This window comes from Ruditapes philippinarum, unplaced genomic scaffold (genome assembly GCF_026571515.1).
Source record: "Ruditapes philippinarum isolate M1 unplaced genomic scaffold, ASM2657151v2 ctg548_1_1_1_1, whole genome shotgun sequence".
NCBI lineage: Eukaryota > Metazoa > Mollusca > Bivalvia > Venerida > Veneridae > Ruditapes > Ruditapes philippinarum.
The window spans coordinates 357727-375298 of record NW_026861361.1 but is presented as its reverse complement, the minus strand read 5'-3'; the positions used below and the strand labels follow the sequence as shown (position 1 = coordinate 375298).

At 33.5% G+C, this 17572-nt stretch overlaps 1 protein-coding gene across 2 annotated transcripts; it reads right to left on the bottom strand.

Annotated features, from left to right (window-relative positions):
• Positions 1-18: 18 nt before the first annotated feature.
• LOC132715389 (NTF2-related export protein 2-like) lies at positions 19-15945 on the bottom strand (the record flags this gene model as incomplete). Of its 2 annotated transcripts, none has more annotated exon segments than XM_060698388.1 (3): positions 19-150; positions 11217-11297; positions 15875-15945. In XM_060698388.1, coding segments are annotated over 3 exon segments (231 nt in total), but the record flags the coding sequence as incomplete, so codon positions are not given.
• Positions 15946-17572: the final 1627 nt, after the last annotated feature.

Genomic DNA, 17572 nt, shown 5'->3' with positions numbered 1-17572 from the left:
CATTACCTGACAATGGGTGCAGTCTAAAGACTCTACTTTATGTTCTGATGTTGGTAAATCTGTGAAGAATTTCAGTATTGCTTCTTTCCCTTTCAAATTATTTCCATTCCATGTTGCCTCCCCAGAGTCTTGGTATAACTTAGTTAGTAACTGAAACACCAGTGAAACATATGGCGAATTTTGTTTTACAGTGAAAGTTAACATGGGCAAATAGTAAATCAATATATTGGTATAGAAAAATCATAGATTCTTTTTTTATTATTTTCCTAGGCATATGATGCTGGAGGGTCAAGGGTATCCCAAACAGCACCTTACAATTTCATTTCATGTATAATTGTAAATTGTATACAATAACAAGAAACAACAAGATATGTTTGTAAAACATGTATGCCCCCTATCGGCAGCCAATTAGTTATGTGATCAGTTTAATATGCATGACTTCTGACCCAGTGAACAAACAATTAATAAGGGTTATCAGTTATCTATTATCTACTGGTCATGACTAGTCACAAGGTAATAAGCAATTTAAGTTATTACAAATCTTACCAAATAATATATGCATAAATTTTATGAATCATGTAGGCCTCATTAATGACAGCCAAGTTGTTATATTACATAAGACCTTCAAATGTGTATACCAAAAGCATTTTTAGTTTAATATAAAAATATCAACCAAGGCAACTTGAGTTGTTGAGTTATTGGTCAGAAACCGCCATCATCTGCTGGCCATGACCAATCATCATACTAAGTTTGAAGTTTCTAGGCCTAAGCGTTCTTTAGTTATTGATTCGAAACCGTTTTTACCTACACGGTCAATGTGACCTTGACCTTTGACACCTTGACCCAAAAATCAATAGGAGCCATCTGCTGGTCATGACCAATCATCATACCAAGTTTGAAGTTCCTAGGCCTAAGGGTTCTTTAGTTATTGATCGGAAACCGTTTTTACCTACAAGGTCAATGTGACCTTGACCTTTGACCCATTGACCCTAAAATCAATAGGGGTCATCTGCTGGTCATGACCAATCACCATGCCAAGTTTGAAGTTGCTAGGCCGAAGCTTTCTTTAGTTATTGATCAGAAACCGTTTTTTACGTTTTTACTTACAAGGTCAATGTGACCTTGACCTTTGACCCCTTGATCCCAAAATCAATAGGGGTCATCTGCTGGTCATGACCAATCACCATACCAAGTTTGAAGTTCCTAGGCCTAAGCGTTCTTTAGTTATTGATCAGAAACTGTTTTTACTTACAAGGTCAATGTGACCTTGACCTTTGACCCCTTGACCCAAATTCATTAGGGGTCATCTGCTGGTCACGACCAATCATCATACAAAGTTTGAAGTTCCTAGGCCTAAGCGTTTTTAGTTAATTGATCGGAAACTGTTTTTACCTAAGAGGTCAATGTGACCTTGACCTCTTGACCCTAAAATCAATAGGGGTCATCTACTGATCATGACCAATCACCATATCAAGTTTGAAGTCCCTAGGCCTAAGGGTTCTTTAGTTATTGATCGGAAACCGTTTTTACCTACAAGGTCAATGTGACCTTGACCTTTGACCCCTTGACCCCAAAATCAATAGGGGTCATCTGCTGGTCATGACCAATCACCATATCAAGTTTGAAGTTCCTAGGCCTAAGGGTTCTTTAGTTATTGATCGGAAACCGTTTTTGCTTACAAGGTCAATGTGACCTTGACCTTTGACCCCACCCCAAAATCAATAGGGGTCATCTACTGGTCATGACCAATCACCATACCAAGTTTGAAGTTCCTAGGCCTAAGGGTTCTTTAGTTATCACTCGGAAACCATTTGGTCTACGGACCGACGGACCGACAAGTGCAAAGCAATATACCCCCTCTTCTTCGAAGTGGGGGCATAATAATATAAGATACAAATTTGGGACACTACTTCTTACAATGAACAGAAATGGAATTTTCCCTAATAGGAAAAAAATCATGGCTTTTATAAAACTATTCATTAGTTAAGTTTGAAATTGACAAGTTCATAAAAGCAATGTCAAAATGATCTACACCCTGCCTTTATTTAATTTACGTTTTGCCAGTAACTCAAGAACAAAATGATACAACCTTTCCCCTGTACAGACATAATCACTATGGGTAATGATGCAGGTTTAAAGCAAAATGCCTCCAGATTAATGCTAATAATTTTCATGAAAAATTTTGAAAATGTTTTTAGAAGTAAAATTTATATGTGGAGTGAACAAGGAAAATAATCTAAACAATGCAAACAGCACTTACAATCCACATCTATTACAAGAAAGAAAGGTCAAAATATGCAAAAATACTTCTTACTGTGTTAGTCATGCAGTAGAAATATTGTGATAAATACTGCAAGATCTGTAATTAATCCCACAAATCATGTAAATAACAAGATATGTTTGTAAAACATGTATGCCCCCTATCAGCAGCCAATTAGTTATGTGAAAAGGTTATTATGCATGACTTCTGACCCAGTGATCAAACAATTAATAAGGGTTATCAAGTATCTACTGGTCATGACCTTAACCTTTGACCCCTTGACCCAAAACTCAATAGGGGTCATCTGCTGGTCACGACCAATCATCATACAAAGTTTGAAGTTCCTAGGCCTAAGCGTTTTTATTTAATTGATCGGAAACCGTTTTAACATACAAGGTCAATGTGACCTTGACCTTTGACCCCTTGACCCCTAATAAATAGGTCATTTGCTGGTCATGACCAATCACCATACCATGTTTGAAGTTCTTAGGCCAAAGGGTTCTTAAGTTATTGATTTGAAAGCATTTTTACCTACAAGGTCAATGTGACCTTGCCCTTTGACCCCTTAACCCCAATATCAATAGGGGTCATCTACTGGTCATGACCAATCACCATACCAAGTTTGAAGTTCCTAGGCCTAAGGGTTCTTTAGTTATTGATCGGAAACCGTTTTTACCTAAGAGGTAAACGTGACCTTGACCTTTGACCCCTTGACCCCAAAATCAATAGGGGTCATCTACTGATCATGACCAATCACCATATCAAATTTGAAGTCCCTAGGCCTAAGGGTTCTTTCGTTATTGATCGGAAACCGTTTATACCTACATGTACAAAGTCAATGTGACCTTGACCTTTGACCCCTTAACCCCAAAATCAATAGGGGTCATTTGCTGGTCATGACAAATCACCATACCGAGTTTGAAGTTCCTAGGCCTAAGGGTTCTTTCGTTATTGATCGGAAATAGTTTTTACCTACAAGGTCAATGTGACCTTGACCTTTGACCCCTTAACCCCAAAATCGATAGGGGTCATCTGCTGGTCATGACCAATCACCATACAAAGTTTGAAGTTCCTAGGCCTAAGGGTTCTTTTGTTAATGATCAGAAACCGTTTTTACCCAAGAGGTCAATGTGACCTTGACCTTTGACTCCTTGACCCCAAAATCAATAGGGGTCATCTACTGATCATGACCAATCACCATGCCAAGTTTGAAGTTCCTAGGCCTTAAAGTTCTTTAGTTATTGATCAGAAACCGTTATTGCTTACAAGGTCAATGTGACCTTGACCTTTGACCCCTTGACCCAAAAATCAATTGGGGTCATCTACTGATCATGACCAATCACCATACCAAGTTTGAAGTTCCTAGGCCTTAAAGTTCTTAAGTTATTGATCGGAAACTGTTATTGCTTACAAGGTCAATGTGACCTTGACCTTTGACCCCTTGACCCCAAAATCAATAGGGATCATCTACTGATCATGACCAATCACCATACCAAGTTTGAAGTTCCTAGGCCTTAAGGTTCTTCAGTTATTGATCGGAAACCGTTTTTGCTTACAAGGTCAATGTGACCTTGACCTTTGACCCTTTGACCCAAAAATCAATAGGGGTCATCTACTGGTCATGACCAATCACCATACCAAGTTTGAAGTTCCTAGGCCTTAAGGTTCTTTAGTTATTGATCGGAAACCGTTTTTGCTTACAAGGTCAATGTGACCTTGACCTTTGACCCCTTGACCCCAAAATCAATAGGGGTCATCTACTGGTCATGACCAATCACCATACCAAGTTTGAAGTTCTTAGGCCTAAGGGTTCTTTAGTTATCACTCGGAAACCATTTGGTCTACGGACCGACGGACCAACGGACCGACGGACCGACAAGTGCAAAGCAATATACCCCCTTTTCTTCGAAATGGGGGCATAATTACTTGAATCTCTTTACTTTTATCAAAATCTTAAGTTTGATTTTCTTGAAATATCTGATCTCATCTGGAGGCATGCAGCTTTAATGAATATCATACAGATGTTACATACTGCACAGTGATTCTATCAACTATTAAAACATATACATGCAGGTTCTGCAAGTCATTTAAATGGAATGAATATACATGACTAAATTCATTAACGACGGAATTGTCTTAAACATGAACTGTACATGTTCTAGCCAACTCTGTGAAATATCAGCTATCTTAAAGGCCCATTAATCCCCAGAAATGCTTTTATTTTTCTTTCTAACAAGCTTTTTATTTATATTGCCCTGATATAGTTTCCAAAAAGTTATTCATTTGTCAAATCCCCCGAGAACCATCTTTTGTTGCTGTAGCTTTTTGGCAATTAGTACAGTTATATTTATTTTATATGGAAGTCAAAATACTATTTTGTTTACATTTTACTACATTAATGATGAACCAAATCTCATATGTTTCTATTTCTGTAGGTGATAAGCATCTAATATGCCTAATAAACATTAATTAAGTTATAAAATTCATCTTTGCTCTTTCTAAAAGAAGGAAAAAAAATTCCAAGGCATAAATGTGCCTTTAATATTTTAATAATGTAATAAATTAATGATAATAATCCTTTAATGTCTAGCAATGATGGGACAAGTTCTCCCCAATTTTTGGGGTAGAAATATCTGATCCTTACTTCTGATACAGGTAACTATTGTCTTCTATTATAATAACTATGTCAACTGAGTAAATCATTATATCTTAAATACCTTTATAAAACAGAAACATGTCCAACCCACTAACAGAAACAGTATAAAGATAATTCTTTGCTGGGTATTCTGATATTAACTTAGTTTATCATTCTCAAACAATCAAATAAAATATATAAATGGCTCAAGTTAAAATTTGTGGAATTTATAACAACAAAGGAATTTAGCTTTAAATATACAGTTTATTCCTGAATAAATAATTAAGCAGAGAAAATTTACAGTAAATTAACAGTATACATGTATTTCAAATCACAGTATAATGTATGCTCAAATACAAGAAACTGTGCATGTTTTGTTTTTGCATAACTATAGATATATTGATAAAAACCATTTAAGCCATTCAAAATTAATAGATAAATGTTAAAATGGTTATAAAATTAGTCAATGAGAGAAAGAAACCCACAAAACATTTGATTTTTCAAAGCTTACAATGACTATTTAAATGTCAACGTATTGAAGCACTTATAATGCTCAGAAGAGGTGATGTTGTAACATAGGTATTTTAATGCCGAAGAAACAAAGTAAACAATGCCGAAGAAACAAAGTAAACAATGCCGAAGAAACAAAGTAAACAAACAATCTTTGTTCAAAGATTCAGTAAACTGAGTTAATTTGTGATCACCTTTGAACTGGCAGACCTTATGTTACTAACATCATTTATAAATGATGTGTTCAAGACAATCTAAAACCACCACTACTACAGGGAGACAGTTCCGTGTAAGACAGGATAATATTCTAATGCATACTCTTTATCAATGACAAAATTAAATTATCTTATCATTAGTAATTAAATCACAAGTTAAATCCATTAACACAGTTTGTGTCTATTTCTTATTTTGACCCTTACCATGTTTATTCCATGAACATGTCTCAAAAGCAACTTTTTTTTGAGATACATGTATGTCCTTTTCTAGGGAACAGAATTAGCTAAACAAAGGGGCCATTGATCTCAAAAAGCTCCACTGAGGATAGAATGGTATAGCATACTCTATGGCTAAAAGTTTGACAAAAGTTTTAGGGGTAAAGGCCACTGACCTCAACATCAACAGGGATCTTCTACTTGTCATGATTAACTTTTACACCATAAATCAAAAGCTCTGGGCCTTGTACTTTCAGACAAGAAGATTTTTGAAATTTGCATGTTTTAAACGCTTTTTTGGTCCTGTGACCTACTTATTCACCGGACTGGAACCATTTGAACAACTTTGAAACGGACAATTCAAGAATCACTCCAGTGCAGTTTGTTACATAATTGTTGCTTTATGGTAAGCTAAAATGCAGGGCCAATTCCAGCTACTTTGGGAGAAGGCCCACAGCATACATTTGTAAATTGGGAAAAAATATTCAAAATCATGAGAAATTTGATGAAATTTAAAAAGTTAGCTTACACATGAGATTATAGTTTTTTAACATGTATATGATTAAATTTCGGTCACTTCTTTAAAATTTTAGTCACTTCTTTTAAGAAACAAGTCAAAACAGTTCTTTATTTCTCAAAAGTTGAAACAGTTTAATTTTTTTTTTTGGCTGTTGTTGGGTATAAAGAATTTTCAGTTGGAAAAATACTGACAAAATTAATCTAAACTCTTTGCACAGTTTCTTTTGTGTTTGAGTATATTTATATATCATTGTATAATGTATTAAAAAAGCACAGTATAATCATCGTCAGATACCCAAGGCTGAACCATTAACATTTATCAGTATTGTTACATGTTAATAAACTGACGTTTATTTATTGAAGTATAATTTATTTATAAATCACTATCATACATGTATATTTATAAATCACTGTATACTGTATTTATAAAAAACAGTTTAATGCATAAATCAGTTAAAAATCTATTGCAATATCACATATTTATTGAGCAGATAAAGGCAGCCTTAAATACTTAAGAAAAACTTCAAAACAAATTTCATAAACTTAGCAAAACTAAATTTCTCAGTTGTTCTTAAGCAACTGAATTCATTTTCAAGAACATTTTGGTTTCACAGAACTATATATATATATGAAAAAACTCACTATCATAGGCAAACAAAACAAAAGCTAACAACAGGACAACATGCTCTACTATTCTCAGTGCGTGATAGTAAAATAAGAGCATGTAAGAATTAACAAAATGAACAAAGAGGAAATTACATGAATGTTCTGTTCTGTTGGATTGTATTGTTCCCTAATTGCATTAAATTGTATTCCCTATCACAGGTTTGTGAGATGCAACTTTACTAAAATGATGCAAGTGATTAAAATAGCACATTTATGTAATAGAATGTATTCTCTATTTATATTATAATTATGACTTAAAGTGACATTACTAACAAATTAAGTGACATTACTAACAAAGAGTTAAAAGTGATAAAAATGACATAACAACCGAAACAAAACAAAATATCTATTTATAAATGTATATACCTAAACTGATAGCATACTATACCTGATTCATTATCGTATACATGTACTTTACTACATTACATAAACTAAAAATCTTGGATATTAATATTTCTTGATAAAAAAATTTAAAATATCAAAACACCCGCATACAGAATAATTTGAGAATAAACATAGTTTTTACTAACTACATGTAACTTATCATAAACAAAAATCCAAATACTGAATACAATAAAGATATTTTTCCCTCTTACAATTTCACAACCTTGCTGTGGAAATTCCCTTACATACAAATCCAAATAATAATATCTAGCAAAAAATATCTAGCTATATGGAAATCTCTGTATATTTTCACATAATAGGAATTCTAAAATATGCAAAAAACTGTTAAAGACTAGAACTGTGTCCAAAGGACACGGATGCTCCCACTGTGCAGATGTGCTTGTAAACAAGAGCATGCATATCTGTATGTAAGATTTTTATGTGGAACTTTTTCATTCCACTATTTCATTTATGTACATATACCTAAAATGATCTACAGGTAACCTTATGTACATGTTAAATTAAATTACAAATGTAAAATTTATATGTTCAATTATTTATATGGTATATAGTGAAAAAATCAACAAAGGGCCATAATTCTGTTAAATTTGGTCACAGCAAAAATTCCTTCCTTTACTTCCATCTACACATTAAGGTTGTTCCTCCCTGGAAGTTTAAGCTAAATCTGCCATCCGGTTTAAGAGGAGTTGCGTTCACAAAATTTCTTTATGGTATATAGTGAAAAAATTAACAAAGGGCAATAATTCTGTTAAATTTGGTTGCAGCAAAAATTCCTTCCTTTACTACCATCTACACATTAAGGTTCTTCATCCCTGGAAGTTTAAGCAAAATCTGCCATCCGGTTTAAGAGGAGTTGCGTTCACAGAATTTCTACATAGTATATAGCGGAAAAATCAACAAACGGCCATTATTCTGTTAAATTTGGTCGCAGCGAAAAATTCCTTCCTTTACTACCATCTACACATTAAGGTTGTTCATCCCTGGAAGTTTAAGCAAAATCTGCCATACGGTTTAAGAGGAGTTGCTTTCACAAGATTTCAGGACGGACGGACGGACAAGTGCAACGCTATATGCTCCCAACTTTGTGGGGGCTTCAAAATTGAATCTACAGATATTGATACAATGTTTCACTTTAATGTCAGAAAACAAGAATAGTCTGTCACCTGTATATTTTTCAGCCTGTTTTACAACTGGCTATGTCATCATTTTATAAAATTATATCCTTATTTTTACTATTTTTTATGTCAGGTCCTGTCCAAATCTTATGAAACAACCAGAATAGCATATTCATAAAAATATAGAATAAGTCAGCTACAATGTATGACATTTGTTAATGTTCCACTCCTAGATATTGCTTATTATTGACATCTGTCTCTTTTACTTTCTTTGTAGTTTCACATATGTTTTGATTGTTACTGGCATTGTACATTTTACCGATATTTTTCCAATGAACAAAATGTTTTCAATTCTTAATGATTATCTGATTATTCATCATATAAATCAAACAGGGCCTTTTGATTATTCCTCTCATGACTGAGAAGATCCTTCAGTAAGATAGTATCAGCAACTCTCTGTGGAATAATGTTCTCTTCAACAAGAGTTTTCACAACATGTACTATGTTTCTGCCATATGCATTCCTCAGTCTCAGACGACATATATGCTGGAGTGATTTGGGGGAATAAAAGAAATTGTATATCCATTCAATCAATTCTTCGTTTTCTCTCATTCTTTTAGGTAGATATCTTAATTTTATCTGAAGTTCGTCTACAGGAAAGCCCTGCCCTCATTAAAAGCTTTACCATCTGCTCATCATTTTGGGTAAATGCTATTTGTAATGCATTCATCGGATTGTATAGATCTTTATAGGCGGAATATTCATGTAAATCACAGTTCTTGGCTAAAAGAAGCTTCACTTTCTCTATATCCCCATTGTCTACAGCATAATGTAATGGTGGTGCACCTAGTTTTTGTTGCTATATCAACATCAGCATCATGATCTAGAAGAAGGCGGAACAATTTATTATTAATATCACAGGCAGCCTTACAAAGCAATGACATATTGTAGTCTCTATTGGTAAAATTAACATCACCTCCATGTTTCAGTAACATCTCTGTGATAGTAGCATTATTATCTGACACTGCTATCCAAAGTGGTGAATTGCCATCCAAATCTAGAACATTCACTAGTGCACCAGCACTGAGCAAATTTTTCACACAAATATCTTCACTTTTTGCCACTGCAACATGCAATACTGACTTGTGGTAGTCATTTTTATAATTAACATCAGCGCCAGAAATCAATCAAAGCTATCACAGTATCTGTATTAACTTTCTGTCTACAAAGAGCTGTCATTAAAGGACTACTTTTTTCAGTATTTATGTTCACATCAGCACCGTGATGTATCAATTTCTTCACTAAATCAGTACTACGCCATTTCCCTGCAACAACATGTAAAGGAGTCATATTTGATGGTGGACTTAGATTAACATCACAGCCTGCCATAATGAGAGAATCAATAGTTTTCATGTAGCTTTTCTCTCTAAATGAGGTATCTGACCTGTACACTGCCTTCATAAGGGAAGTTATCCCTTGATTATTCTGCATATCTTTCAAGGTATTATCATGCTGTAGTAATATTTCTACACACCTATAATGCCCATGTTTACAAGCAATGAGTAACGCAGACTCGCCTTTATTAGTTTGTATTTTAGGATCAGCTCCGAGGTCTAGAAGACATTTAACAAGAGAATGTCCAAACTGTCCATCTCTCTTACACACAAAATGTAAGGCTGTCCAACCTTTGAAAGGTAATTCTATAAACTGTTCAGTAAATAAATGATTCACATTCACAGCTGATTTAGTAACTAATGATGTCACTGATGTAACACTATTTTCCTTCTCCTTCAAACTATCATAAAACTGTTTTATTAAACTTTCCTGATCCTTGTCTGATGAAGATATATTCTCATCATTGATACATATACTATCATCATCAATCTGCAGGTCCTTTATTCCACTAGAAACTAAGTCCTTTGTTCTGATATTATCATCTGATCTAGAACATTCATTGTCTGATTTTGATTCAACAAAAGCCATTATATTAGGAATAAAATTATGAATGAGATAAAATAAGACAGGATAAACTTTTCTGTGAAATGCCTTTGTTGTCTTCAAATCTAGAATCTCCGGTAAGAAAACATTGTGTCAGTCAATGAATTTAAGATTTTGAATTTACTAGCCCAAATTCCAGTTTTGAATTTATTCTACTATATATTTAACTAAATTTTCTTAAAATTTTCACTGGCCCGAACTATTTTTCACTGTCCATGGGCCACTGTGCTAAATTCGATGACTGTTGTGTACACTAGTGAACTGTTGCAGACGTTTCACTCAGCACCTTCCATTGTCAATACACAAATTGCCGCAAAGTCTGAAAATTTAATAAGATCAGTTGCCACACACTTCAAATATTCTTGTCCATTTGGTTTGAAATGCTGGTCTCGAAGAAATAGAACCAAAAATTGTTACCACTTCACAGATAATAAAGATAATGATTTCATAGTTAAAGTAAGAACATGTACATGTATCACTTCTTGCAGCATTTACACATGTATACCTACATGTCTATGTATTTTGTGTACAAATGATCTTTGCATTCTATGTAGATTTAACAGATTTGTATTAATTATAAAAACAGGTAAAAGTTAGTATTCTAGAATTTTACTTTAATTGTTATTCCAATGTTGTATGTGATATTGTAGATTTTGAAAAAAAAACTGTATACTTACATGTCGTTTTTTATCAATTGTGTCATAATACAGCTTTGAGAATTCTTCACCAGCTTGACAAGCCTGTTCAACTTTTGTGTCCTGATATGGAAAAAAAACATAAATTAACAAGAATTTGTAACAGAGTTACCAATGCCTCGGGGAAGTTTTATCAAGAATAAAATTGTGCTATTTCAAAAGATTGAGGTATGGATCTTAGGACTTCCAGTCATACATTATGATCAATGCTAGATCTACAAATGCAACAAAAATTTATTGAAGAAATAAAAATAAACACAGAATTTAAAAATCTATCATGTTAAGCTTTGACCAAGTGTGACCTTGACCTTGGAAGTAGGGGTGCAGGTGTTGTGCATGACATATTGTCTTATTATTGTAACTATTTGTGCTAAGTATTTTCAAAACCCCTTGGACAATAAAAAAGTTATGGATCAGACACAAAATATACCCTATAACAGACTATGTTAATCTTTGACCTCTAAGTGTGACCTTGGAGGTAGGGACCCATGTTTTGCGCCTGACATATCGTCTTATTACTGTGATTATTTGTGCCAAGTATTTTTAAAATCCCTTGATCTATGAAAAAGTTATGGACTGGACACAAAATATACCCTATAACAGACTATGTAAATCTTTGACCTCTAAGTGTGACCTTGACCTTGGAGGTAGGGACACATGTGTTATGCAAGACATATCATCTTATCATAATGACTATTTGTGCCAAGTATTTTCAAAATCCCTTCATCTATGAAGAAGTTATGGATGGGACACAAAATATACCATATAACAGACTCTTGTTAACCTTTGACCTCTAAGTCAGTGTGACCTTGACCTTGGAGGTAGGGGTGCAGGTGTTGTACATGAGATATTGTTTTATTATTGTGACTATTTGTGCATAGTTATTTCAAAATCCCGAAGCAGTTCTAGATCGGACACAAAATATACCCTAAAACAGTCTATGTTAACTTTTGACCTCTAAGTGTGACCTTGAACTGGAGGTAGGGATACAGGTGTTTCGCATGACACATCGTCTTATTATAGTGACTTTTTGTGGCAAGTATTAACAAAATCCTTTGATATATGAAAAAGTTATGGACCGGACACAAAATATACCCTGTAACAGACTTTGTTAATCTTTGACCTCCAAGTGTGACCTTGACCTTGGAGGTAGGTGACCAGTTGTTGCGCATGACACATTGTCTCATTATTGTGAATAATTGTGGCAAGTATTTACAAAATCCCTTCAAAGATTAGAAAGTTATGGACCGGACACGACATATACCCTCAAATAGACAATGTTGACCTTGAATGAGCAAGTGCAACCTTGACACTGGAGGTAGGGGTCTGGTTGTTGCGCATGACACATCGTCTTATTATAACAAACATTTATGCCAAGTTATTTCAGATTCCTTTCATGAATGACAAAGATATGGACCGGACACGAAAGTGTGAGGGATGGACGGACAGAGCCTATTTCTATATCCCCCTTTTTTCTTCGAAAAGGTGGGGGACAATAAAATGTAAGTTAACATTGAAAACAATAAGTATGCACAAATGAATGTTATATTCAAATTGGTAATGCACTGATGCATTCATATGCTGATCCAAAGAGGGAAGGGTGAGCATATGGGGACATGACCCCAACCCCTGAGATTTGGTAAGCATGTGACTTTCCTCTATGATTTTGGAATAAAGATACAATTTTTCAGTGAAATACTAATTAAAGAGCAGCAATATTTAGACTCAAGAACTCTATGAAAAACTTGCCAGGTTTAAAAAAGAAATATACCGTAAAATTCCATATAAATGCCCCTCCGCTAATAAAGGCCCCCCAGGCCTTTTGTTAAGAAAAACAATCTACTCATCAGTGCTGAACTCATGAGCAAATCCATAATTTTATTCAAATCATTCAGAATCCATTTTATTTTATAGTATGAACTTTAAAATCTTAACACGTTTTAATGTTATTACCAACACTTGCTAACACTAAATGTATTTACAATGATTTTTTGATTTAGGAAAGGAAAAACTTTGTTGTAAGAATAGCCGCCCTTTTGGAAAATGTTTAGCCCCAGGGGGTGTTTAATAGGAATTTTACGGTATTAGTCTTTCCTCTGCAATTGGTTAACAATTTAATCAACACCCAAATGTTTAACTGTTGGTATTTTTTGAACAAAAATTATAAATTCTGTTGTAAATAAAACTAACAGGTCTACTGGTTTGATAAGATTTTCAGCGCACCAACAATTTAGGTCATATGATGCCAAAACAGGAAAGGTGATTTTGGCTAACCTCAGGAGTTACCAAACATAAAGCAACACCTGGGCAGGGGTCATAACCACCTAAAATATGCATACATTGTATACATATACTCCAGTTATTCAAACCCAAACAGTCATATCTTAAGATCAACACAAGGATAAACGGCGCAGCCATTCTGATGCCTCAACCCTTAAAAGCAACCTCTCAGCCACAAAGGGGATGTCTACTGGTAATTTTACACTTTTTAAAAAGTTCTTTAATAGGCTGGTGAAAATGCCCTATCGGTCTTAATACATAAAAAATCATATTTCTAGAAAAATAATTAACATGTTTCTTTCTAATTTGTTTAGTTTATTAAGATATTATGTATGATACAAATCAAAATAAAAATATTTTGTTTTTTTTTTTAGTTTCTTTGAATTATTTCCCTTTATCCCATTTTCTGGAAACAAAATGTTTGAAGTTCATAAAAATGTTGTAATGTAAAATTCTATTAAGATCGAGATGTGTCCAACAATTTCATTTTGCTCAAAATTATTGCGCCAGTATTGATACCTTTATTCTATATATTTGGATTAAATATTCTGTTTCTGGCATTTACATTTTGTACTGAACATTATACTTTGAAGTTTTCTCTGAAAACTGAATGCAATGAATGCTGACAGGTGTTGGCACAATGAATTAGAGCATAAAGAAGTTATTCAACCTATTTTTTTAAACTTTGCATATGTACATGTAACCAGGGACCTTAACTTATCTTTGGTCCCAGATGTAACAAATTTTTTAAGGCCTTCAAAAATTATGTGTTATAAAAAACATGAAAAATGGAAATAATTCTCACAAAAGTGACATTTGCCAAATATTTTTTTACCTGTTTATTTCAAATATTATTCTTAATAAACAAACAAAGTTCAAAGAAATATCTATATTACTTTTCTCGAAACATGATTTTTTTTTCTGGCATAAGCCCGATCGGTCATTTTCACCAGCCTGATTAATGTAGATGCTGGATTTTCGACATGTTTAAACAATGCATGGATTCTTTGAAAATTGCTTGAATCCCACAATTGTTTGTCTTAGAAAAGACACTGTCACTGTTCATAGTAAATGTCAATCCATTCTTTGCAATATGCTCTACAGTTGAGTTCAAACTAAAAGTTACACAAAGTGCACTAGGAGTGCACTAGATGTGCACTACTAGTGCACTTTATAAGTGCACTTTGTAGTGCACCAGACCTATTATATGTAATAACAGTTACCTTTTATTTCAATGAATAGCAATTTGACTTTTACAAAAAGATAGATAAATATAGATATCTGTATAATAGTTTTTCATAATAAATTTGAAGTTGTGAATATTGGATTTTGTAAAATATGGCGTTAAATATTAGAACAATAATTTTTCAAAGTCATTAATTTTACTGATTTTGTACTTTTTTTATTAGTTATTTTTTTTCTTAACTTATGTTTTTTTTTAGTTAAAGGTAATGATTTTAAGCATTTATAGCCTTTTATACAATAAAGAATTAATATGTATATAATTGGCCTAAATTCTGTCAATTCTATCTCATTTATAACCTCTCTTACCTTCTCAAACTGAGAATTACCCAAGATAAATATAAATGATATATATTATTCTGAAAATAAATATTTATGTATAATGATGGTATGTATGAAATGTGGATTAAGTAGAGATTGATATGTGTGGATTAAGTATTAATATGTACCTTTGGGACACTAGTATCTTTAACTGACATGGATATTAACAAAAAGATAAGAAAATCTTTCCATTCCATTTTTGAGACAACACCAATTTTTTTTTTTCATGCATTGTAACATAATTATGCAATATGATTATTTTTATGAGTTTATTGTAAAATGCAAAATATTTCAGTTTTCTTTTTGTTTGTAATGAAATTTATTTGCACCAACATACAGAAAATACAGAATTTACATTGCCTATTTATATTTATCATCTGCCTTTTGTTATTTACCCTGAGGGGCTCTCTTATCAGCAGGGTACTATATTAAAACACAATACACAGCATGACTTTTGACACTTTAATCCTCTTGTTGAAATTTTATGCCAAATTAAAATTACATGTATACTGGATCTGCACATTCATTTGTCTATGTGAAATACTTAAAGTGTATCATTTAATGGTGAACACTTCACCATCCACCCACCCTCATTAAAAGCACTATTAAAGGCAATTTTGTGTGCGTTTTTTAATCGTATCCGAATATGACCTCCTATCCGAACATTTGTACAATATTTGATTTGTGGGCATACTCTCTGGACGATCTTGTTAATCTTTCACTCAATAAAGATTTAAAGAAGCATATGCTGGTTTTAAGAAATATTTAAGTTTCAAATTCAGATATATCACAATTACTTCAGAATCCATGCCCATATCTCTGTCATGTGACTTTATTTTTAGACGTTTCGATCACAATATGTTTCGGTCCATCAGATTTTTCGACCTCAAAACAATCCGAACTTAAGATTTCAAGATTTTATTCTCATAATGGTCATTTTCTGATGAAGATACATTGTCAGTTAAAAAAAACAAATTTCTAAAATTAGTTTAGTTCTTTCTGGTAAGACATCATTGTATTCACAAATGTATATTGTCTGAATATCAACACATTTCTAAATTCAATCATATGTACATGTATATACTTGATCTACAGTACATCTACATATATATATATAACAGCAGAACAGCAGTGGAAATTACCGAAGAAAGGATTTCATACTCATTTTCAAAATCACAACGAAAGTGACCTGCACCGTTTTGGAATTGAAACGCGGTCGCCCGATTCACATTCCAACGCCCGACCTATTGAGCTAACCGCACGGTTACAACAGACAATTCTTCTTAGCCTATTCCCTAATATAGACGTGTTTTGAAGGGTTCCCCATCCCAATTTTGAGGCCCAAACATTGAAAAAATGCCCTGGTAGACCCCAAACACTGTTTCTTGTTTGAGAAATGTTGTGAAAAAAAATGACCACTTTTTTCGCCCCCCCCCCTCTCTTCCCATGAAAATGGTACTTCAGGGGGTTGCCAGAAGGGGGATATGTGCCCCCTTCTGTTTGGGGGTTTTGAAGGGAGCGGCAGTCACCCTCATCGCCAAGAAAATTTTGGACATGTGACAGGCTAAAAATTAAGACTCAGGTCGATCTTAGGTTAACTAGTATAACCGACGCTGAAAAGCCCTTTTCATTGAGAAGTTTGCTGCACTTTGAAATCAGTTTTGATGGAAAAAGAAAACAATGCAAAATAGTGATTTTTTTCGCAATTTTGAGACGTGCCCCGTTGTCATGGTAACAGGAAACTTACGATTGAGCAAGCTGTTACAGAGCCTATGGTCCAGTCAACATTTATGCCAAGTGCCCGCTGTATTGAAGCATATTTCATAGTTTCATAGCAGTTTGAACTTGTAACAGGAGGCTTTTCAATGATTTCAAACGGCCATTTATCACAATAAGCAGCATGCCTCTAGATGAGCAAAAATAATTCAATAAATCAAACTTGTGAAAATGTACTAAGATTTTAGGAAAAGTATTAAGATTCAAGTAATAATTTACATGTTATGAGCAATTAGTGGTGATTTTTCATTATGTGTAACTATATTTCTACTGCGTATAACAAACGCATTAAGTGCATTTTTTTTTTTTTTGCATATTTTGACCACTTTTTGTAATTAACGTTGGTTGTAAGTGCCATTGATAATTTGCAAATTGCTTCCTTTTGGTTAATAAACTACATAATTATATGTATGTTGTAGATTAAATTTCATTTTCTAAATTTCATGAAAATAAGCATACATCTAGAGGCATGCTGCTTTAATTTGTACATTTTATATAATTAACATTAAAAGGGATTTATATGCTGCTGCATCAATAAGTTTTGGTTAGTTAAGTTTTAAAAAAATATTTCATTGGTCGTAGTTTTTATTCTGTCCATGTGAGGTTTGATATAAAATCAACACCAACATCAGTAACTTGATGTACCGTAGCAAAAGGCTTTCTTAAAAGTGTGTGGTTCCTTTACATGGTTATTTTATTAATAGATTCTCTATTCATGA